Here is a 22,733-nt window from a genome sequence, read left to right as displayed (position 1 = left end):
TTAATCATTCTGTATCATTAGCAAACAGAGGTTACTCAATTTCGAAGCGAATCTCATTTTCCACTTTCCGCGCGTTAATAGGCATTCGCTCATCCATCATCCGCGCTCGCGGATCAAAACGGCTTATCGTGACCAACCGAGGATCGTTTACACAATTCGCTAGTCACGATACCTTTCAGTCACGAGAGAATGCCTGTCTTTCACCGATTCTTCTTCATCTCGTTCTGCTCACGACCACGCGGCGTGCTCGACGAATTCGCCTTGCGCTACAAAGATTTACGATGGCATTTACAGCATGTGTCGCTGTAAAATCTCATAATCCCCGTTCCGTCTCTTACTCCCACTTCTCTTAATCCCCTGCGTCGATCTTAAATATCTTTTTGACGCATCGAATTTACTTTGCAACGGCATTTTAATACGAAATAAAACGTATCAGGGATGTGGGGAGTTTATTAAAAATTGAGATATGAGAACGGGAGATAAGACGGGAGATCGGAATCTGATTAGTTAAGAGAACGATCGAATCGCGCATTTATTTCGCAGGAGTCGACGAGACAATGCCTCGGTACGCCTTTAGAATAATTAACTGTATCGATAGCATCGATCGATAGGGACAAAACACGGCTGTACGCCGACTGTGCGTGTTTGTTCGCTCGACGATTAAATCGTTGTCGAACATTCGTGTAATTGCCCCGGATTGAACTTTATCGTTTTGATTTGCATCGATAGGATCGATGTAAACGCCGCGTTTCTCGTTCGCCGTCTCCCGATAGGCTTCGATTAAAGCGGCAAGCCGATCCGGTGCCGGTCTATGGACGCGTAAGTACATACATCAACAGGTTAAAACTGTTGCTTTCACTGGAACATTGATTTTCCCCGCCGCGGCCAGGCCACATTGAAACGTCACCCCGAGAAATTTGCAACCTTGCCCCGTTATCTCACGCTGGATCGACGTAATTTATAGAAAGCATAGCATCCAACGTGCAGCTATACGATACTCCGCTAATTACTGCTATATCCCGTTCTGCTTCCTGTTCTGTCATCCTCTTCTCAGTGTATAGTATTTCATTTATGAACAAGAGCAGTATACTAACTGAACGACTGTGCTAACGTGTGTATTCAATTATTTCTTATCGAAAATTAAAATTAACCAAGATTCGTTATTCGATGCACGAAAAGAGGAATGAAATGAAAAATGGTATCAGGCGAAGGAAAGGTGACATAATTTCCCAACGTGAGGGCACGTGACGACGCCGTGTCACGTGTCGCCGGGACACGTCGAAGCGACGATTAAAAGCTCGTTATGCCCGGTCGGTGCACCAGGCATTCCTCTGGTGGCGAGGTTTCATCCAGAGGGTTAAAGGAAGAGAAAAAGAGAGAAAGGAAGATCTGGGACGTACGAATGCGGATAAGGACGAGATAGGATCAGGCTGCTACATCCTACAGGATCGTGGCGAGTCAGGCCACACGGTATCTAATCTGGCCACTTTCGGAGCCGCGGGTAGCCGTGTTTTGGCCGGGGATCGTGTTAAGGGGATTTACATTCATTTCGATCCTAATAACCCGATCCCTCGGATCCCGATTTGGAACACGATATCCGTCCACTTCGTGTATACGGTATACACCCCGGGCGCACCACGGCTCTTTCCTTTTCTCTTTCTGTCTCTGGTTCTCCGCCGCTCTGCATCGAGCCGCGCCGGTTTCGTCGGGGCCGTTACTCTTCTAATCCTCTTCTCAGCCGACAACTCTCCCTCTCTCTTTCTCTCTTCTCAACGTATTCTCCCTTTACCCAGCGAGATACGCGACGAGCTTTTAAGTTAAGGACACCCCTGCGCCTTACACCTTTCACCCGGTCGTGAGTTATTTAAAAGCCAACTTTTCTCTCCGGTTCCTTCCGTTGCTTTTTAAATGGAAAACGGCTGTTGAAAAGTCTCCACACTAGTTCTATTCTATTTAAACTTATTGTGTTCCAGTTTTAAAGTTTCTATCTACGAAAATGTAAGTACCACTCGTACTTCTCGATTTCAATGCGACTGGAAAGTGTTTACCAGTTGTGATTTTTAAAAACAACTCTATTAAAAACCGTTTACTTTTGTTTGAGGAAATTGAAAATGTGTGCTCTGATGTTTACAGTAGTCTCGAGTTCTTTGCCTCCGTTTTAATTTGCACGCAATTTTCGAGACTCTCCGTACCTTCGATCTTTAACCTCAGCGATGCCGTTACTCGTGTCAATACTCGGCTTTCCTCGGCGGAATGCGAAAAAGTGTTCCGCCTTTAATGGTCTTCTTGTGTCCTCTTGTTTCGACTTTATTGCTTCTCACACCACCGTCTCTTTCACGTCTGTTTGGAATAGGAATATTCCGGCGGCGGTGGTATGAGCGGTCGTTCCCTGGAGGTGTATTCTTCGCGTTAATTCCTCGACGCCTTCGTTCTCCCCCCCTTCCCCACCCCGTTTTTCCCTTTTGGTCATTGGTGAAAGTACGTTTCAAGAAGGATGCGCGCACTAGAGAAAACGAAGTAAAAGCCTCCTCGTAGGTGAGTACACGCGTTGACGAGTGGAACGCCACGCCGTGCAGAGACGTTTTTAGAATGCTTCACGTAATTGGAGGGTTTCGTTGACAATTAATGGACTCGATAAATAGAATAACCAACCGCTGTAAATAGCGGCGCTAATGCATTTATGGAGTACCGATTGTTTGGAATTTTTTTTTAGAGAGCTGCCACTCGGGTATTTTAAGAACGTCTCAGGTGTGAATAGTTTTGAAAGGAACGCTAAGAACTGCGGTGTGATCAACGCTTCTATTACTAATTTATAACAGGCAGATAAAACGGACGATCATTAGACGAAATTAACATTTTATTGTTGTATTTATTTTTATTATAATATAATTCAACACGTCTTTCTAAAGTCTCTGGAGATCGAGATAGTTTTCTGTTAACCTCGCCGGTTTTAATTAATGAGCGTGTGAAAGGACTGTGGAGGCCGATTTCCAGCCTCTCGGAAGGTCCCCGCCGTTTTTCCTGGAAGCGGACTACAACGCAGATCGATCGACCGATCGATCGTCGCGTCCGCGACCAGGAGAGAACCGAGCAGCCTTCGAACCTGTCCCGTGGAACCGATCTCCCGTCCCGGTACTGGTTGTTCCAAGTTTCCACGTCTCGGGTTACATCCTTATTACATACCTGGCGCGGTGGACACGATCACGGGCACGGGCACGAACCCCGTTTCGGGGTTTCGAGGTGCTGGAAAGAAGATCGAAGTCGACGGGCCGCAAGGCCCTTTTGTCTGTGGGAACGGATTACCGTTCGCTCGAGTTATAGCCGAGTGTCCGATCCCGAAACGGAGAACGAGAGACGAGCCGGTCTCCCGGCTGGGAACGACGAGGAAGGAACGTGTTGTTTTGGTCCGTTCGCGCGCTCGCTCGTCGACAGGACCCAAGACGAAATCGGGTGATGAAGCCTCGCGATCGGTGCACGCCTCGTCGCGTCCGGTGACTCGCCACTCAGTCTCAGCGGTGCGCGCCGGCTTCCTTCTTTCCCGGCGCCCCTTTTCATTTATTTCTCGCATTAGGCGACGGTTCTTGCGCCGGACCACCCTTCCCCTGTCGACGCAGTGGGACATCACCTCGGTATCCCGTGTCGTTCGACAGTGTTGCAGAAACTTTTTGCACCCTAGTTCCATTTTTCCTCTCACCTTTCAAAAGTTTTTGCACGACTGATATGTTGCACTTGGTACACCTCTCCAGATTCCCATTGCGTCTGAAAGAATTTCAGATATTTCCGAAGAAACGGAGTTTAACAAAAGGATAACAAGATTATTATTTACATTCTCTTCATCGATCAACCGCTAATACAATTAAAAGATTCGCCGCGTATTCAGATGACGAGATTCTCGATCTCGTTACGAATTTGTATTCTGCTTGCATTATTTATTGTCGAACGGCGATCTGCGCGTTACGAGACCAATCTTCGAAAATCGCGTGGCACGGACGTGCAACGTGGATGTAACCCAAGCCAGGGAGTCTCGAAAATTCCATAACGGAGTTCGCTGGCTTCCAGGATGTATGGTCGCCTCGTTGTCCGAAATTTAATTGGGCGAGCGCATAAATTGCGACATCCTCTGCGAAGGAAATGATCGAGCAGTCGGGCCAGAGAACAAAAGAGTATCGAGGCTGGCCGATCTTGTTATCGGAGTTCCTTCCACCGTGTTTGCTTTCGGATGCGCGACCGAAGTGGTAATCGTGCACCGTGCAAATGGTACGGCGAGTTGGGAAGACTCGAGGGAGGAATGAAGATGAAGAAGCGTGAGATAGGTCGACCGACTCTTCAGCGAATCGTTCGCCCGGACCATCTAGAGAGCTCGACAAACACTCGATGAAGCTCGCCGTGAATCTTCTTCAAAACACCGGGCCCATTGTTGCCGTGTCATCTCGTCGGACTCTGGGCCATTGTCCTCCGACGCGTGCATTACCAATTGTACAAATCGATCAGCCAGTGTTCTACCGTTTAACACGTTCCGTAATCTAATAGATCACGCGAACAGACGTAGATACAGTTTCATTAAACGAATGAAGTGAAATAAATGTAGAGAGAAGCTAGAATTACAACAAGAATGACAAGAGACGTGGTAAATTGTTTATGTAAAACAAAGGGGGATCGGCGTGAAGCCCATTGATGAAAGACATGAGCGAGGAGGAACAAATCAGAGACGGTGTGAGCCGAGGTGGCACTTCTCGTTTAAAGCCCCATAAAAGAATCGGTGGGGACATCTCACTGTCTGAGAATTCGAATTCCCGGCGATCATCGAGCCGATAAAGGCGCGAGCGAGCGAGCGGAGGTGTCGAGGGGATCCGTTTTCAGCGAAGCGGAAGTGACTTCCTGGCCGGAGATCAGCTGACGCCTGGGCGGTTCGTCTCGGCCGCCTAGTGAATGGAATATTGAGAGTAGAAGCTCTCTCTTTTCGGGTCCCGAAACCAGCGCACCGGTCAGAGAGGTGGACGAGGTGACGATGCTGGTGGGGAGGGCCCACGATGGGAATCGGACGAGGAGACCCGGTGGAGAGAACGGAGGGAACGTTCCGGGTGGAGGGAAGAAGTGGAAGAACGAGCGTCGGGCTGAAACAAGAAGAACGGAATAAAAGGTTGGCCTGACCGCGAAGGTGAAGCTGAGAAAACGGGCCTGGAGGTGGAGATGGACTCGTGGAGAAACCAGCGGGGGCGGGGCCCCGAGTCTGGATGCTGGGATGGAGCCCGTTCACCATCTTCGTTCATCTCGGACCCAACCCCCTTTCCCGATCAAAACCTGGCCCGTCTCTCTGCCTCTCTTCTCTCTCTCCCTGGATGCTCTCTCGCCTCTCTTCTTCTTCCTCCTCGTTTCTTTATTCCACACATTCCACGTCTTTCCTTGACCTTCTCACCTCTGCTCCGCGTGTTTCTGACTCGGCTCGAGTCAGTCCTGTCGGCGGATCGTGAACAATTTTCGAAGGTTCGAGGATTTCTGTACGATGGTCCATAGGTTGGAATTCGGTAGGGAATGCGGTTTAGTGGAAATTGGTCGGATGATGATTGGTCCATGATTTTAGGATGGTGGATGAGAATCTCAAGGTACACGAAAATGGAAAGCGTAGAACTCCGATCTATAACAAAATTGAAATTAAAGAGAGAAAGAAAAGGGAGGACAGGAAGCTTTCGAATTCTAATGTAGACGAGACAGGGACACGTGAAATTGCAATTACTCGTTCGCTAACAGCTGCATTATAATTAACACGGTCTGGTCGGAGCGAGATAAGATACGATGCATGTAAACTAGGTATATATGATAGACCGATAATTAACGGGTGTATCGAGGTAAGAGGCGACGTTGATAAAATATCCTGTTCTGAATCCTGTGAGCATTACATACTCCTATCTAATCAACTCCATCGTCCTGGCCTTCTATACGCACATCCTACGTAAGATTTGCTTCTCGTCTCTCAATCCTCTCGCAGTGACTGTCCTACTCTTATTTCTCATTTCCATAGCAAGATATGAACAATGTATGAATGATGTATCTGTCAACAGGCTCGTTTCAATGGATATAGGTGTACGTCGAATTTTATCAGACTATGGTCAATTGATTTAGAGATTTCGAATCTGAAAATCGCGCGACTTTCACTTCTCGCACGGATCGCATTTCGTGAACGACGAATATAAACGGGATTTTTTATTGACTCGTTCGTCTTTATTCGTGACTTTATAATTTATATATTTACTTATGGTATTACATTGAATCCATTTATGAAGGGAGACATTTTTCCATGCTATTGAATTTTCTCATCGTCAAATCCAAAGTCGTGACTTTTAGCGTGAAATAAACCTGAAGGATCGTTTGGTCCGTTTCACTTATTTCCAATCGCATCCTTCGCGATTCGTCTCGAGGATACTTGGCGCACGGTTCTTTGTGGTCACTCTCCTTTCTCCGCTGCTCTTTTTTTTGTTCCTCTTCATCCCTGTGTCTGACTCCCTTCCGCCCTTGTGCCCCTAATGGATTACCGGCCGGGCCATTTTTCAGCCGAAATGGATTTTCATAAGGACCGACATTCTCAGCTTTGGCCAGCCGCGTTGGCATTCCCCGGCCATTCTCCGTTTCACCCTATGTCCGGTCCGCCAAAATGTTTGTAAATAGATGTAAAGTCTGGGAGGAGCTCAAGGGGTTCCCCGCTGGGTGAACAAGACACCCCATCGCGATCCACGGCTCGGTACATTTCTCGGCCTCTTCACCATTCTTTCCCTCTCTTTATACGCGGTACATTCGGCCACCTTTTGTATTTACTTCCACCTCTTCCTCTTTCCGCTGTTTCTTCTACTTCGTCCTCATCGTATCTCTCCTCATCCTCCCACTCACCCACTAGCAATCCGTTCTTCCTTTCCTTTGCACTCTTCTGTTCCTTCTTCTTCTTCGTTATTAGTCATCGTACTTTTGCATCTCGTACGTTTCTGTTTGTTCTTTCAGTCTTCAGATTCTTCAGGTCCTTCTGACAATGACTCTTCCTCTTCTACTTCGCTATAAGCATGATGTTGAATCAACGAATTACCTTTAACTTCGTTTTAGAAAAAACATTCAGTCGCACCAGTTTATTAGCCACGAGCACTTTGCTAATCGTCGTTCTGCGATTTCATTTATCTAAACGCGCGTAAAACATCGCGCTCGTAAATTTAACTCCGCCGGCACAAATCAAATATTATACTTTTCGCAATGCACACACATTAATTTACGGGACGAAACGTTCAGGGCGTGAAATATCGCCTCGTTTCTTTTTTTTTTTCTCCCTCTTCTCCGAGTCCAATGTTCCCTTCCTATTTGACAGCGTGCTCTAACATACCTACATACACATTGTTGGCCGTGCAAATTATTAACATCCGTCCAAACACGCGCTTTCTTCGGAAGCGATAAATCATCGGTATGAAAACATATTGTGTTTGCCGTGTGCACTTCTACGTCGTGTTTGCGCGGGATCCTCCGGTATACGCGGAACGCCGCCCTCTCCTATAGGTGCAACGTATGTACCTATATGTACAAGGCGAGTTCAATGGAAATTATACGGATAACAGCGGGAACAATGGTGATTCCTAAAGTCGGACCCGGCTTTCAAATTCACCGATTCACGGTGACAAATCGCACCCATGAGTATACCGATCACAATGGCAAGGTCCCTCGTATCGACGATGACGTTGCAATTATTTAGAAAACCCTGTATTTCATTGTAACATATGGTGTCGTTTTCACGTTGCTACAAAAATGCAATTAAAACGAGACACGCTTCCCATAGTGCTCATAATTGATCGATGTTCGTTCTTTAAAAAATATGATATTAATAAACAATTTCTCAAATACTTTTAGTACAGATACATGATAGAACAATATTTGGGATCTTAAATGCAAAGAAGATGCAGGATAAAGTTCATTTTAAGCGATAAACGAGCGACTCCTTAAAGGGAAATTAGAATTTATTACAAACGACAAGAAATTAACACGTCTGCCTCTGTTTGAGTCTCGTCGACAACTGCAAGTCTCGTCGCCGATTGCCTATCTTCATGAAAGATTGTCTATTTTTCTGGAATCCTACACTCGTATAATAATAAATTTTCGATTTATATTATACTTTTATTTTATATTATATTTTTATCTATACAAGTTTAACAAACATTCTTCATAATTCCATTGTTGTTCGTCTTCTGGCAATCGATTTCTCAACGCCTTTCCTGCGCACCTCTTCAATTACCGAAACTGCTCGGTGATGCGGATCATGTACGGTGCTCGTTCCGCAGCCGGGAAAGGATTAAGGGCGGCTATTGAGGACGACGCGACGCAATATCTCTCATGACATCGCGAGATGCGTGGAGGCGAAAGGGGTCTCGCGCAGAGGCCCGTTTCATTCAGAGTGAGAGAGGCGGGCCGCTTAATAGGAATTCATCCGACAGCCGATGGGCGTGCGATTCGCTTGTGGCGATCGCGTGCACGTGGCCGTGACACCGCGTGCGCCAGGATCGCATCGCGGCGGACCGCGGGCCCCTCGGTTTTCGCCCGCGAGGGAACACGAAACGAAGGAAGAAGGCGGGACCGGTCCCTCGAGTTGTCGTGCACCGCTCAATAGGGGCTAATTGCCGCAAGGAGAGCTGCAAATTCGCGGTATTGTAAGGCCCCGTCTCGTTTTCGTGCCCGCTGTCGAAGCATTGTCGGCGACGGGCCCTTCGTTTCGCGCGCGAGCCGCCACGCCGCGCGGTTTCAATGGAAACGACCAAACTCGACGAGCATACTCGATGTCGCAGAGCCCACGGGACTCATTCTATTTTCTTAACACGCATAGTAATGGTAATTAACGCTTAGGGAGCAGGTGTGCGAGAATTCGATTTTCTACGGTTGCTTTCAGAGAGGAGATGAATCGAAAAGATTAAAAAGGAATGTACAAATTTTTTTACGAAGTCGTAGTTCGTAATAATTTACGGCCGGACGGGGAGGGGTCTGTTTCATCTTCAGGAAATAGAGATGAAGGCATTCTGGCTTCTAGGTAGTTCACACGAAGACCCGCGTAACTTCCTGCCGCGCGAAGTCATGGCATCGTACACGCTTTCTCGCGCTCGCTATTGACCAGTTGGTCCGCGTATCATCCAGGTAGACGAACAGAAAGAGAGAGGAAGAGGAGCTTCTCAAGGGAAGGAAACGGGAGAAGAAGAGGATTGCCGTGACCGAATAATCCTCGACACCGGCCGTATTTATACTTCTGTTTGCCTCCTCATTCGCCACGGACCCTTAAAGGGAGCCTTCGTCCGGTCAAAACACGCATTCGTTTTCCGCCACCCCCTTCGCCCTGGGACCTAGTCGTTTACCTGGCCCCCGAAACGGTTACACGCGGCGCGACGCCTTTTTCCGCGCGCATCCGCGTGAAATCGCGTAAATCCTCCGACGCGCCTGTCGGGAAAATCGCGTTAAGCGGAACTTCGGGGAAAACTGGCCAGGCTTGACCGTGGTGCACTTATCCTATGAAAAGAAACCGTCCACCCTTGTTTGCGTTTTTCGTGTGGAAGTCAATGGAAGGATTGGTCTCGCGCTCGAGGGTGCCTTCCTCCCATACGAAATTCCTTTCACAAAACCTACACATTGTAATTTTAATATCGTTAACAAAAATCTGATTGCCCTCAATCCTTATTTATTTTTTATATACCATCGCTCACCGTAATTTGATTTGAATTAATTTTTAAGTCATTTTACAGTAGATACGAATGTTCACGTTTATGATTATTTTTTTCATTAACCTGAACGATGTACTGTTGCAGAGGTGCAAGGAGAAGCTGAACACTCTCGCTATCTCGGTAATGAACCAGTGGCCGGGGGTGAAATTGAGGGTGACGGAGGGTTGGGACGAGGAGAACAAACACGCGACAGACTCGTTGCATTACGAGGGACGTGCCGTCGACGTGACGACGAGCGATCGGGATCGCTCGAAATACGGCATGCTTGCAAGACTCGCCGTCGAAGCTGGTTTCGACTGGGTCTACTATGAGTCCAGGTCGCACATCCACTGTTCCGTCAAATCAGGTCAGTATTTTATCCGCCACTCTCTTCAAGATCTATCCGTGTTTATATGTAACACCCATAATATTCGATGACCGTTTTTAAAAATCATTTAATATCCCATGTTTGAGTACTTTAAAAACTAGTTACCGATACGTTAGCATAATTTTATGTACACCGTTTATTATTATAATATCTACTTTACTGCTCTCGATGGTAGAAAATTATCTGTCCAATACAAATTTCTGTTGATGATAGACTTTAATCGATTAACGTGACTCAGTGAGGCGTTGCAGCTTACATAAGCAAATTGTTATTAAACTCCGTTCCTCTGGTGGCTTACGTTAATTTGCTCGCAAATTTCAAACAAACTCACCGAAAGGTCTTTACCTTGTTAACATCGATAGCACTACCAATAGTTAGTTATACTTCATTAATAATAACTTCTAAAGATGTATAAATGAAAATTTATATTCCAACGTTTATTTGCATGAATTATAGAGTATAAAATTTGTACGTGAAATTCTGAGAACCGTCTTAAACCTTATCAGTTATCAATTCTCCCAATAAGTCGTAGTATCGCTGGCAATCAACATGCCGCAGAGGCTGCGCATTCTAATATCTCGCTTCGTCACGTTTATTTCATCCATTACGCTGAAATAATGTTGGTAAAGCCATTTAAGTCAAGAACGAGTGACAGCGTCGATGTTATCCGGAATTCGTTTGCGCATTTCATTCCTCATTCAATTACGCGGAACATTAATAATTTCATAAACAGATGTACATATTATCATCTTTAAACATCTCATCTTCATGTCATCTTCATAGCATCTATCATCAAATATTTGAAGATGCATTCTGCTATAATTCTCTAATTGCACTTCATCGTAATGAACAGTACGCATTTGTCTAATTTAATAAACTCAGTAGACATTCATTAAGTTCAATTAGTCCCACACTTAAAATTGTATTTTCATGCTAAAATACAAAAATACAAGTTTTGATGTAATTTAATTTTTCTGTTTTGTTATGGAATTTATTCTCATGTTTACAAATCTGTTCAATGAATAAATAAACTATTATTTATTTATCAACTGGAAGGGAATGTTGAAAAATATTGGAGCAATCGTGAACGCCGACTCGTTTTAGCGGCTAGCCGGAGCTCGAGTTTCAAAATAAATGTCAATAAATCTAGGCGCGCCTGTCGGTTCGAATTAGATTCAACCGTAACAATCACCGCGAAATCGATACGAGTCGAAAAAACGATATTCGAGGGACGACCGAGAGAAACTCCAAAAGAAACCGAGAGAAAGCGCGCGTAGCCTGTGAACGCGTGTCACAAATTCATCGCCTGCACCGAACGAATCTTATTTTCCATTCCTAGATTGATGATTCCATTCATTTTTTTATAGCTACCTCCTGCTTTTTTTTTTTAACAATTTTCTGTCTCGAGGACTTGGATAATTAAATGTATTGTCTCCAAAACGGCTTTTCCAATTCGTAATTTTTACTGAAACATTTATCCACTTTTCGATTAATTTCTTACATTCATTTTCCGATTACTTTTCCATCTTTGCAATTTACCGATCAGTTCCCGAGAGGATCGCGTGCGCGTTTGCATTCGAGAAGAGTCCCTAAGGCACAGAACTTGTCGAACGATCGTCAGAGAAACGTTTCCTATGGTGATAAGTCGCATCGATGCCGTCGCGTGGAGAAATTTAAATTCAAATGAGACCCGGCGTCGCTCAATCCCGACGGAGGGATCCCGGAGCGTCGGATCCCGGGGGAAATCCAGGACACGCGTGAGCAACAATCGTTACAAGCCGGATTGTCGAACGTAGTATATTGCCACGAATTTCTCACGGTTTCGTCGCTTCGGCGCTTGTATCACGGCGCGACGTCGTCGCACCGCAAGTCCACGGATCCGCATTGTTACATCATGAGAAACATTCTCACTGACTTCGTTTATCTCTGCTTGCAGAATCTTCGTCTGCTGGAAAATCCGGAGGGTGCTTCCCAGGCAGAAGCCTGGTGCGAACCGAGAGCGGTACAACGAAGAGACTGGACCAAGTTCAATTGGGTGAACGCATCGCAGCACTCGACTCCAAAGGCGACATCGTGTACAGCGAGGTGATCGCTTTCCTGGATCGATCCTTGACAGAGAGGAGGCAGTTCGTCCAATTGATCACCGAATCGGGTCGAGTGTTGACTCTGACGCCGGCTCATTTGGTGCCAATAGAAGGCAAGTCGTCGATCTTCGCCGGGAGGGTTCAACCAGGAGACAAAATCTTGGTGAGGGATCCGGACGAGGAGAACGAAATCGAGCATCGTCTACGATGGGACAAGGTGGTCGAGACTCGATTGGTCCTCGAGGAAGGCGTCTACGCGCCTCTGACGACCGAAGGAACCTTGTTGGTGGACGACGTAGTCGCTTCCTGTTACGCAGTTATAGACAACCAGGAGGTTGCCCACCTCGGATTTCTGCCATACAGGATGTGGAGCACCGTGAAGTCCTTCTTTGAGAGGAGACCTCCGGCCGTAGAAAATCAGAGGTACTCGGACGTCAGGCAGGACTCGAGTACGGCACAGGAGGAGGGCATTCTCTGGTACGCGTCGTTACTCTACTGGATCTCGTCTTACGTCACGCCGTCGGGGATGTTGTATCAATGAGAATCTACCGATTGGAAAAGACTATTTTTGGTTTTACCGTAAAACGGGCCGTGAAACGTGTCAGGAAGAGTGTCACGTGCGGCCAGAAAAATCGTGTACGGAGACAAAGAAACGGGAGAGACGTGAATCCTGAGAGGTGTCTTGTGCAACTCGTGTAAAGAAGCAATTGTAATTTAATGGAGGGAACAGGGGGAAACGTGGTTTATACATGTCATGGATTTTGTCCACCGGGACGATACAAGTGACGTTCGTTGGCCAGTGACCCGCCTCCGTTCACCGAGTGACGTGTAGTATACTAAATTAGGTATTATTATTGGACGCAACTGAAGGAATCGAGGCAAAGCTTTAGAGAGAATCGAGAGCTTTGACGTCCGTAGCGTGTGTACATTACGAATATACATAAAATAATACTGTAATTTCCTTCCCTTCTCTCTCTCTCTCTCTCTCCCTCTCCCTCTTCCTAGTTTCTCTCTTCACCTTTACCGTCTTCTCGACGAACGTGCGCGCGAACTGTGTTTTCTGAGATGGATCTGCTCGGTTATAGAAACGTGACTACAAAGAATAAGACTGTGACGAGCCACTTGTCTTGACAGTGAAATCGATGCGAATTATCGGGATGGAAGTGCGTGTTTGGAATTTATTTATGGAACTCTGAATGTAGCGGTTCGACGAAACACTCGCGGTGCTTAAAAAGCACTGCCGGGTTTCGTATACTGTCGCGTGTAGTGGAACGTTTCGTTATTTATGTAAAACCACGTTTTCTGGGATTACTCAGGTTTCACGCGATGGAATACATTTTTCTCCGTTTATTCGTATCACGTGTACCGCGACAGAATAATTGATTTTGCTTTGTTCACGGTTCTGCGTTTCATTGCTTTTGCAATGTTTTTAGTCGAATAGATTCTGTCTGCGTTAACGCGTTTATGGTTACACGTAATTGTAACCACCGGTTTTTAATCAAATCCCTGGCAAGCCGATGGAGAGTGAATTTTTAAAGTTGATCATGATCAGTAGATGATAATTACGATCGATGCAATGCCGCGGAAGGCTTTAAAATGCATGACTGCGACGGTTTACTCACGCTTACGGCAATATGTTTTTAACCACGCTTTTACTAACTGGAAGCATTTGAAAACATATTATATAGGAATTTTATTAAAAATTCAGTGAAATCGAAGACACGTTCGTGTACGCCGCAACGTACTATCCCTTTTTAAACGAGCTTCCCTCGTTAAACTGCCGTTCCCTGGATGCAACTGGCATTTAAATTAATTTATAGAGGTTCCCTTCGACATTCGTTAAACGCTTCTACTTTCGTGCTTCGCACAAGGTAACAGGCTTGGAAAATAAGTATTGCGTCCTTCGAGCAATCTAGGGGAGTAGATTAAAACGCGCTTCAAGTGAAAAATAAGAAAAAAAACGAACGGATCATTTGTACATAGTCATTTTCCCTCTGTTCTGTAGATGTCTGCGTCGCTGCTCGTCTTTTAAAACATAAAGGCATAAGATCGCCGTTGCATTTAACGCTTTTCTATAGACGAGACAACGAATTCTCCTTCTACCCTTCGATGTACAGTAATCCGTGGCGTACGAAATTTTTATAAATCGTTCACGATCATCGCCCATCCGCAGATGACGGTCGCTTTACGCTAGGGTGGTTACCGACATCGACGATTAAGTTATCTCCAGAAATTTTATATATTATATATTATTATATTATAGTAATTATTATTATATTATTATATATTATATATTATTATTATTATTATTATTATTATTATTATTATATTATTATTATTTGTACGTAGCGAAAGAACAAATTATAAATTATGTATATACACCATCGATAGATTGAATTAAAACATTAAACAGAGCAGAAACCAGTGTGTCTTGTGATTGTCGTTGCCATTCTTTAAAGAATTTAATTGTTAGTTAAACAGTTAGTCAAAGTATATGAAAATTAGTTTGATATATTAAGAATAGTCAGATAGAAAGAAAAATATAGATTTAAATGAATCCATTCGTATTTGAGCGAAACGTCCTGACAAAAAAGAGATATAACAGTGAAATCGACGAATCGTTACTTCTTTGTCTAATCGAGTATTATAAGCGAATCATAACTCGATGGAGGCTTCATCTATGATTTCACGGCTTTACGGGCGAACATTATTTTGCTTCGGCAGCATAATTGAAGCTGACGCGTGACGAGAATGGCGGAGGACGAAGATCCAAAGATAGAAGTGATAAGGGTAAATATTCCTGCGTATCAAAGAACAGAGGTTACGATCCAGTCTTAACAATAGAATTGTAATAAATTCTCTGTCACTTGAACTACATTCATAAATCATATTGATAAATACAATATTGAAGAAATTGCTATTTATTTTTAATACAACATTTCATTGACTTTTATCTTTACTTTTCTGTATTATTGCTTGATGTGACAGACTATCAGTAAGAAATTTGTTGTTTCAGCAACCCAGTGTGGTAATTCCGCATTTGCAAGAATTAGAGAAACACTTTTTTGAGTTAGTCTCCTACGGAAACGTACCGGATGTGCGACAATTTCTCGAGGAACATCCGGACTTTAATATCAATGTAATTGATTTTCAGGTAAGGGGAACCGACTGCTTTGATTACACAATCATAATACAGACTCGTACAACTAATTTAACTAGAATTTTAAAATACCAAGGAATTTAACGCATGTGTCTTCATGTTCTTCATGCAAATTACAAACAGAAATCAGTGAAATTAATAATTAGCACCAGTAACGTGTATCAAACAATGTCAGACACGCATAGCCGATATTTCTTCTTTCAACGCTCGTAAAGATCATCGAGAGTTATCAGTTATCACCAGTTTCCCACGACGTAAATGGTGTCCGTCGTTTATGTCAGAGAAAGAAGGTCGTAGGTAAATGGACTATTTCGTTCACGAACTTCTCCTAGCTCGACCCGCTTTCCCGGGATCATTTACGATGATTTACGCGGGAGACTGTCTCGAAAGTTCAAAGAGCAGCGGCGCCTTTTGCTCGCGCTGATTCCCCGAACGGACGGCGACGAGGAAGACGGGAGGAGTTAAAGGAGCAACGACGAAGTGGAAGCTGCAGAAGCGAACAGAAATCGAAGGAAGAAGGTTGCGAGACGCGATGCGACGCGGTCTCGTTATCTCCGATCTTCACCCCGTCGAGGTACACGTTACCCCCCGTGGAATGTTTACCCCTCCCCCGACGAGCGTTTCGTGTCATCCTCCTCTGTTCGGGGTTCCCAAAAAGCCCAACCCTCGGTCCTCTTTGAGGGCCAGAGAGACCGCCTCGATCGGGGAGAGAAGGAAACGCGATTCTACGTTACGTAGGAAGAAGAGAGGAAAGTCGGAGGAGAAGAGGAGATAGAGCGCGAGAGGAACGGAAGAAGCGATCCGGCTCGGCTCACGGGCTCGAGTCCCGTGTATCTACGGCCATATTTCAGGCCGTCCTTTACAAGACAATGGTTTCAGCCGAGGACCGATAAAAATTATTCAAATCACTGGTCCCGCTGTAAATTCCACCCGGGAATCCCCTTGCCACTGTGCGCCTCCGGCTGCGCCAGCCACGAGATCGCTCTCGTTTTTTGGAGCGGACCCAATATTCGTGAAACATCAGCGACGGTTCAGAAGGTTTTGCATGATAGTAGTGATAAGCGCGATGATACAATTCCATCTTCTAAATTGAATGGACCCGTTCTTATCGAAGGACATACTTGAATTTCACTTAATTTATTACTACAACGTCTGCGCAATCTCTTAACCATTAAATCATCGATAAATGAAATAGGAGAATGGATGAACAAATAATTGAAACTACAAATCACTGGGCCACAAAAGACGTGAACCCTCTTTCAACGAACCGCAAGATATTTCCCAAATATTTTGACACTCGACCTCCCGAAATTCCTCCAATACATCGATTGTGTCGTGGCTCGTGTTTACTCTGACGCGAAAATCGCTGAGGAGACAGCTGTCGGATTCGGTGTGTCCTATAAAAAAAGGTGAGGCCCTCGATAGGCGAGGCATATATCACAAGGTGGCATTGTGACGGTCCCAGGGGACGAAAAGCCGGGATATCAGGGAATATTGTGACCGCCGTGTCGGCGACACAATGGACCCGGCCCATTGTCGGTGACCGCCTCTGTAAACGCGCCGCAGACGGGCGACAAACGTCGTCGTCCCATTCTTCGTACAAAAAGGAACACGGCCGAGATATGGAAAGAGGAAGGAAGAAGAAGCTAGGGGGGGCAGATATAGAGAAGTTGGAAAGTCGATTTCACGAGCACCGAAAAGCCGGCCGTGGAATTCCGTGATCGTGGAAAGCGTAGACCGTCCGCCCTTCCCTGACACGTGCACGCCTGCAAGCGGATTCTATTGTACATACTAGAATGGAGTCAATTGCTGCAGTAGGGAATGAATGGTTTTACGAAAATTGTAAAACCAGTATGCATGCTTATCCGAGCGAACTGCGTGTATGATTGAATACTAGTTGGGAATTGAATAGGAACGTTGAACGAATTGCAATGTTTATAAAAATATCAATAAAGATATAATTTATTTTTTCATCGAAAACACGTTCGTACGATCTTCCATTCATTAATGGAGACTCGTGGCTTTTCTTTAGGGTGTAACCGCCCTTCATGTCGCGGTCCACGACAGAAATCTGCCGATGGTAGAGTACCTGCTCACTCATCCGGATATCGATCCGGGTGATACCCACTTGCACGCGATCCGCGACAACGAGATCAAGATCACGGCGGTAATATTGAACAAACTGAACGACCTGTCGGCGGGTTTGGAGTACGCCGGTGTGACGATGAGCACCGACTTTCCAGACGATACGACGCCGCTCGCGGTCGCCGCGCAGTACGGTCACTTCGAGATGATCACTTACCTACGGAACAGGCAACACTCACTGATGAAACCCCATCCGCCGAGTTGCATCTGCGAGAACTGCAAGTATGAAATCTCGGATATAAGGGAAGCGAAGGGTTCGTAGAAAAGTTTCCAGACTGTGATTCGAACGGATTTGGAAAGGAAAGTTGGTGACTATGGAAACTGCTGGTTTTTAGAAAACTTCGTCGAACTTTATAAACTGAATTGTGAAAGGATTCTCAAATAATATTCAATTTTGTTATCTCGATTTCATAAGACGATGGAACACGATATCGTACGAACATGATTTATTTTCTATCTTTCACGTTTGACTGGGAACGCAATAGGAAACGCTGAAATGAGCATTTCAATTAAACGACCATCTCTTTTGATACCGTAGAAGCGATCGAGAGAAATACGATTTGCTCGCGTTGGAGAAGATGCGAATGTTCGGCTACAAGGCTTTCTCGAATCCGGCGTATATTTGCCAAACAGTTGACGATCCGATTCTAGAGGCTTTTAATTTGTCATACGAGCTGAAGCAAGCAGCCTCCTTCGACAGAGAATTTTATTACGAGTACAAAGAACTTGCCGAGGTTCGTTCTGCTTCAAAATTCTAAACAGACAGAATTCATGTTTCCACGGAACTAATAGAATTCGAAGCTTCTAAGATAATCGTAATAAACATAATTTTCGTATTGTTGTTATTTTACTGTCTTATATAATTCGATTCATAACCAGTTCAATTATTAAATATAAGAATTTTTTCCGCAGAATATAACTCAGTTCGCGACGGAGTTAATTGGTTGTGCCAGAACCATTGACGAGGTGGAGTGCATACTGAAACAGTCCACCGGTTTCGCACATTCGTCCAAGTTTCTGTATCCGCGGCTATTGTTCGCGCTGCACAATGTGCAAAGAACCTTCGTGGCCCACTCGAATGTACAACAGGTAATAATCGAGGAATTACACGAGTTATTGTCAAACGATATTCGCACAGCATTTTTTATTACTTCTGATTACAGTGTATTCAATATCTTTGAAAATCAATGGAAAACAAATTTATGAGACTGTTTATTTTATAATAAAAAAGCATAATAAGATTTCTCATAGCAGTATAAGAAATATTCGCATTATGAGAATTCATCGATAAAATAATGTATTTCAGTTAATTACAAGCAAATGGTTGGATGGATGGATAGAGTGGAAAGTCATGCACCCGGTCATAAAGTTTGTGAGGGTGGTGTGGCGGATCGTCATGCTTCCAGTGATATTGGTAGTGTTCATGGCCGCGCCCAATTCCCGTTGGTCGAAATCCTGGCAGTCACCGGTGAACAAATTCATCTCATCGACTGCCAGTTATCTGGTGTTCCTAATGTTCTTGTTCCTTCAGTCGAACATGGACAAGTCCGAGGAGCTTCGCGGACCACCCAGGACCGGTATACTTCACTTCCCTTATATAATATAAAATATTAGTAATAGTATAAAAAATTCCTACTATGCTACTGACGACTAAGACATCTGATGGTCGCGATTCGATTTCTGACCTCGGCCGTCATTCTTCAGGATACGTCTGGGTTTTGATCATCTACATGATGTCTTACGCGTGGGCATCGATCCGCCTCTTCGTCATACACGGACCGAACAGATTCTTCTCCAGACCGTGGTATTGGTACGATCGTCATGAAATTATTCTTAACTTGTAATTCTTAATTAGATGTAAATTAATCAATTCTGAAATTTTACCAAATTGATAAAACCCGAAAGTTTTATATGCAATTTTGTAGTCTATAATGTGACAATTTCCTAAATCACAGGTTTGAAACGATCATGATATTGATGTTCACGATGACGTTCATATGTTGGATAATTGCCGCTGTAGACGTGAGAGTCAATGGGCAACTCGAACTGGAGAGGAAATATTGGAATATGTACGATCCGACGTTAATTGCCGAAGGAATTTTCTGTCTGGCGACGATCATGGCTTTTTTAAAATTGTTGTACATTTTTCAATTGAGCTATAATCTGGGACCGCTTCAAATTTCTTTAGGGAAAATGATTGGAGACGTCGTCAAATTCATCGCATTGTTCATGATAATTATTCTCGCATTCACAGTAGGTAATGGGAACGATTTTTCATATTTTTTTTCTATTATCTATTATTATATAGTTCTTATTAATAATGTAGGAATAATTTTGTTATCACAGGTACATGCAAATTGTACCAGTACTACGACGGGATGGTGCGAACCGACGATGAATCGAAGATAAAAACCGAACAGGTCAGCTCATTCGTGAATTTCTGGGCCTCCCTAAAAACGTACTTTTGGGCGCTTTTTTGCATGAGTCCTATCGAGAGCGCCGACGTGATAATTGAAAACCTTCCGGGAGAAACGGAAAGTGAAACTATCATCAATCATCATGACATCACCGAGATCATTGGCTATATATCATTCGCCGGTAAAGCGTGCATACACAAACGAGACACCAAGGAGATATTACTAAAGAGTGGTAGTCTTATGGGACTTTACGTCGCATGATAAAGTGTGCAATATTTGACGCCTTCTAGAATATATTGCTACCAAAGTAGGACATAGAAATCAGGACACTCGATGATGCTCACTTATTAAATATTGACGCTAGCGAAAAATGTTTCAGACCAAAGTTGTATCTTTAGGTGTCAGCTATAAATGTTACCAACTGCTTTGAGGCCCATTGGGCCCCATTCGTTGTTCCAATGATTACACGGACACTGCCACTCTTTAATAGCATCTCCTTGGTGGACGAGATATACGAGTAGACCTTTCATTTTATGGATTCTTGTATCTCACGTGCGATTATCATACTGACACGAGAAATACTAATTCCGTAATCTCTATTTTTACAGGATTCACCGTTATCTCTGTGATAGTTATCCTGAACATGCTAATCGCTTGCATGTCCAACACGATGGCGACAGTCACGGAAAACGTGATCGTGGAATGGACCTTCGGTCGAACTGAGGTAAATAAAATACAGGAACAAGTAGATCCACACAGATTAATTATAATCATTAACTCGATTCATCGATTAATTATTTAGAATTGAAACAAAAATGACAAAGTATTACTTAATTTGTTTTAAGCATACGAAACTCTAATTTGCAGGCTTACGTTGATTTTATGTTAACGGCTGCGCTTCCACCGCCGTTCAATATTATCCCAACGTTCGTCGGTATTCAACCAGTGATGGAATATATAAAAATATTTCTAAAACCTCCAGAGGACAAACGTGCACGATGGGATATCAGTCACTGTTTTTATATTGTTAGTACGATAAATCGCATTTATAAAACAGCCTGCAATATCTCGTAACATCTTCATTGTAGTACAAAGGCTATCATTACATATTATGCAATGAATTTCTCGCAATAAAGAATTTTAAACCGCTTTCCCAAACATATCCTCTTACTGTTGTGAAAACTTATTTCGGCAGTAAATTATTTTCGACAGGAATCCTTGGAAGAGGATAAGGATCGGCAATTTTCAATCGTAATGTCGTCATTGGTGCAACGTTACTTCCGGCAAAAGGATAAGCAGATAGAGGAGAATGAAATAGATAGGCTAACGAAAGAAATCTTGGAGCTGAGGACTGTTTTGAGAGATGCATTGGACACTGATTGAAGGGATTCCTGATTCGAAGTTAATTGACAAATATCATTCAGAATTTCCTCGCCGACCAGCTTAAACGATGAGCAAGTTCGCGTGCGAAGCGAGAAACGAGCGCTAAAGAATTCTCACAAAGGAGATAAGGAAATTAGTAGCAGGTCAGAGATTATGAACTCTTGACGAATCACGTGGACCGTCTCGATTCGAGACTAAAGAGAAGATGAATCGTCCATCCAAGAAACTTGGATCAGAAAGAAGCTTTGCTTAAACCCTCTCGAGGGTATTCCTTTCTGCGCCTTAACATTTTTCTCAGAAAAGCGATCCGCCTGAGTTCCTTTTTCAGTTTATAATGAGAATATCATTCACGTGAAAATCGTAAAAAACGTACCGTTTAATATCCATTTTACCAACAATAAATTGAATCTAGAAGTTTAATATGCATGTTGCACAAGGGAAAATTATAAATAAATAAAGTTATTGTAATATTTTATAATTTGTAATATTTGATAATTTTTAATATTAATAAAAATGATATTGTGGATCGTTTCATTGTAACAACGATGGATATCTGCATTCGTTATGAATTATTGATTATTTAATTTCCATGATATTGCCCTCTCATTGCAGCGAGCTCTGATACGAGCATTTTCATAAACATTTCTGCAACGTTATCAGTCTCGCTACGAGCATGATAAAAAGGTCATTTAAACGCACATCACGTTAAATATATATCCTATATTCTTGGAAATGCGAGTACCAGTAATCCAAAACACATTCCACTCTATTGCATAAAATTTGTTTTCTAAAATAGAATATTTAAGGTATACATTTCTACACGGTTAATGCATCTTAGTGACTCGTCGTTATTAATGATCGTGTGGATGTTCATAAAAGCAATCTTTTTGTAGAAAAATAAAATTGTGTAAAGTAGGCACTGAAATTAGTTCCCAGTTACCCTAAACATTAAACGAATAGATAATCACGTCAACGTTGTTCATTAATTACCTGCTGCAGTCCAAGTTATATTGGAATTCTCGTTAAACTTTGCTCGATTTAATGCAGCTGCATATTATCGAGATAACTAAATTACCCGGGATATAAGTCAGTAATTGAAATCCGTGTTCGCACATTTATTCCATGATTTTATACAAAATTAACAAAATTACTTAATTCTCAATAGCTAATTTCAAATGAGAGTACGAAATGAAAGTAAGCTATCCATTAGAGAATCAGCTTGCATTTTTTATTATCAGGCGACGGATACGAGAATTGATATCAATTTATATAGAACGCCAGTCCTGAGAAGTGCGTGGGTAGCTTTCCTTGGGTCATATCGAATAAGTGAAAGGAGCCTAATCTCAGCGTCGTGGTGCGAAGCTTATTCCTTCTGACGGCTTTTCGAGAGAGAAAGAGAGAGAGAGAGAATGGATGAATAAACTTATTTATACGGACGAAAGTAGACGC

The 22,733-nt window shown here is 43.6% G+C and overlaps 2 protein-coding genes across 2 annotated transcripts in view; both read left to right on the top strand.

Moving 5' to 3' along the window:
- The window catches only part of hh (hedgehog signaling protein), a 55,115-nt gene extending 40,712 nt beyond the window's left edge, over window positions 1–14,403 (top strand). The window contains exons 2-3 of the mRNA XM_018030825.2: window positions 9,813–10,074; window positions 12,032–14,403. Of these exons, the coding sequence (XP_017886314.1) occupies window positions 9,813–10,074; window positions 12,032–12,720 (951 nt within the window). The 3' untranslated portion in view covers window positions 12,721–14,403. The remainder of the gene's footprint in view (window positions 1–9,812; window positions 10,075–12,031) is intronic.
- A 527-nt stretch (window positions 14,404–14,930) lies between these two features.
- LOC108628714 (short transient receptor potential channel 4) lies at window positions 14,931–21,284 on the top strand. Its single transcript, XM_018030808.1, has 12 exons — window positions 14,931–14,969; window positions 15,196–15,333; window positions 17,372–17,706; window positions 18,023–18,218; window positions 18,397–18,573; window positions 18,791–19,061; window positions 19,189–19,294; window positions 19,440–19,741; window positions 19,831–20,082; window positions 20,510–20,625; window positions 20,769–20,927; window positions 21,114–21,284. Exons 1-12 carry the CDS (start codon window positions 14,931–14,933, stop codon window positions 21,282–21,284), a joined length of 2,262 nt encoding a protein of 753 aa, XP_017886297.1.
- The last annotated feature ends 1,449 nt before the right edge of the window (window positions 21,285–22,733 follow it).

This window comes from Ceratina calcarata, unplaced genomic scaffold, assembly GCF_001652005.2.
Source record: "Ceratina calcarata isolate Rehan_Ccalc_2016 unplaced genomic scaffold, ASM165200v1 scaffold54, whole genome shotgun sequence".
Classification (NCBI taxonomy): Eukaryota; Metazoa; Arthropoda; class Insecta; order Hymenoptera; family Apidae; genus Ceratina; species Ceratina calcarata.
This window is presented reverse-complemented; position numbering and strand designations above follow the sequence as displayed.

Excerpts from the sequence above, each read along its gene's own strand:
- LOC108628714 (XM_018030808.1), top strand. The coding sequence starts at position 14,931 with ATGGCGGAGGACGAAGATCCAAAGATAGAAGTGATAAGG. Across the intron at positions 18,219-18,396 it reads AGTACAAAGAACTTGCCGAG|AATATAACTCAGTTCGCGAC; the intron begins GTTCGTTCTGCT and ends TTTTTTCCGCAG. Across the intron at positions 19,742-19,830 it reads TATTCTCGCATTCACAGTAG|GTACATGCAAATTGTACCAG; the intron begins GTAATGGGAACG and ends TTGTTATCACAG.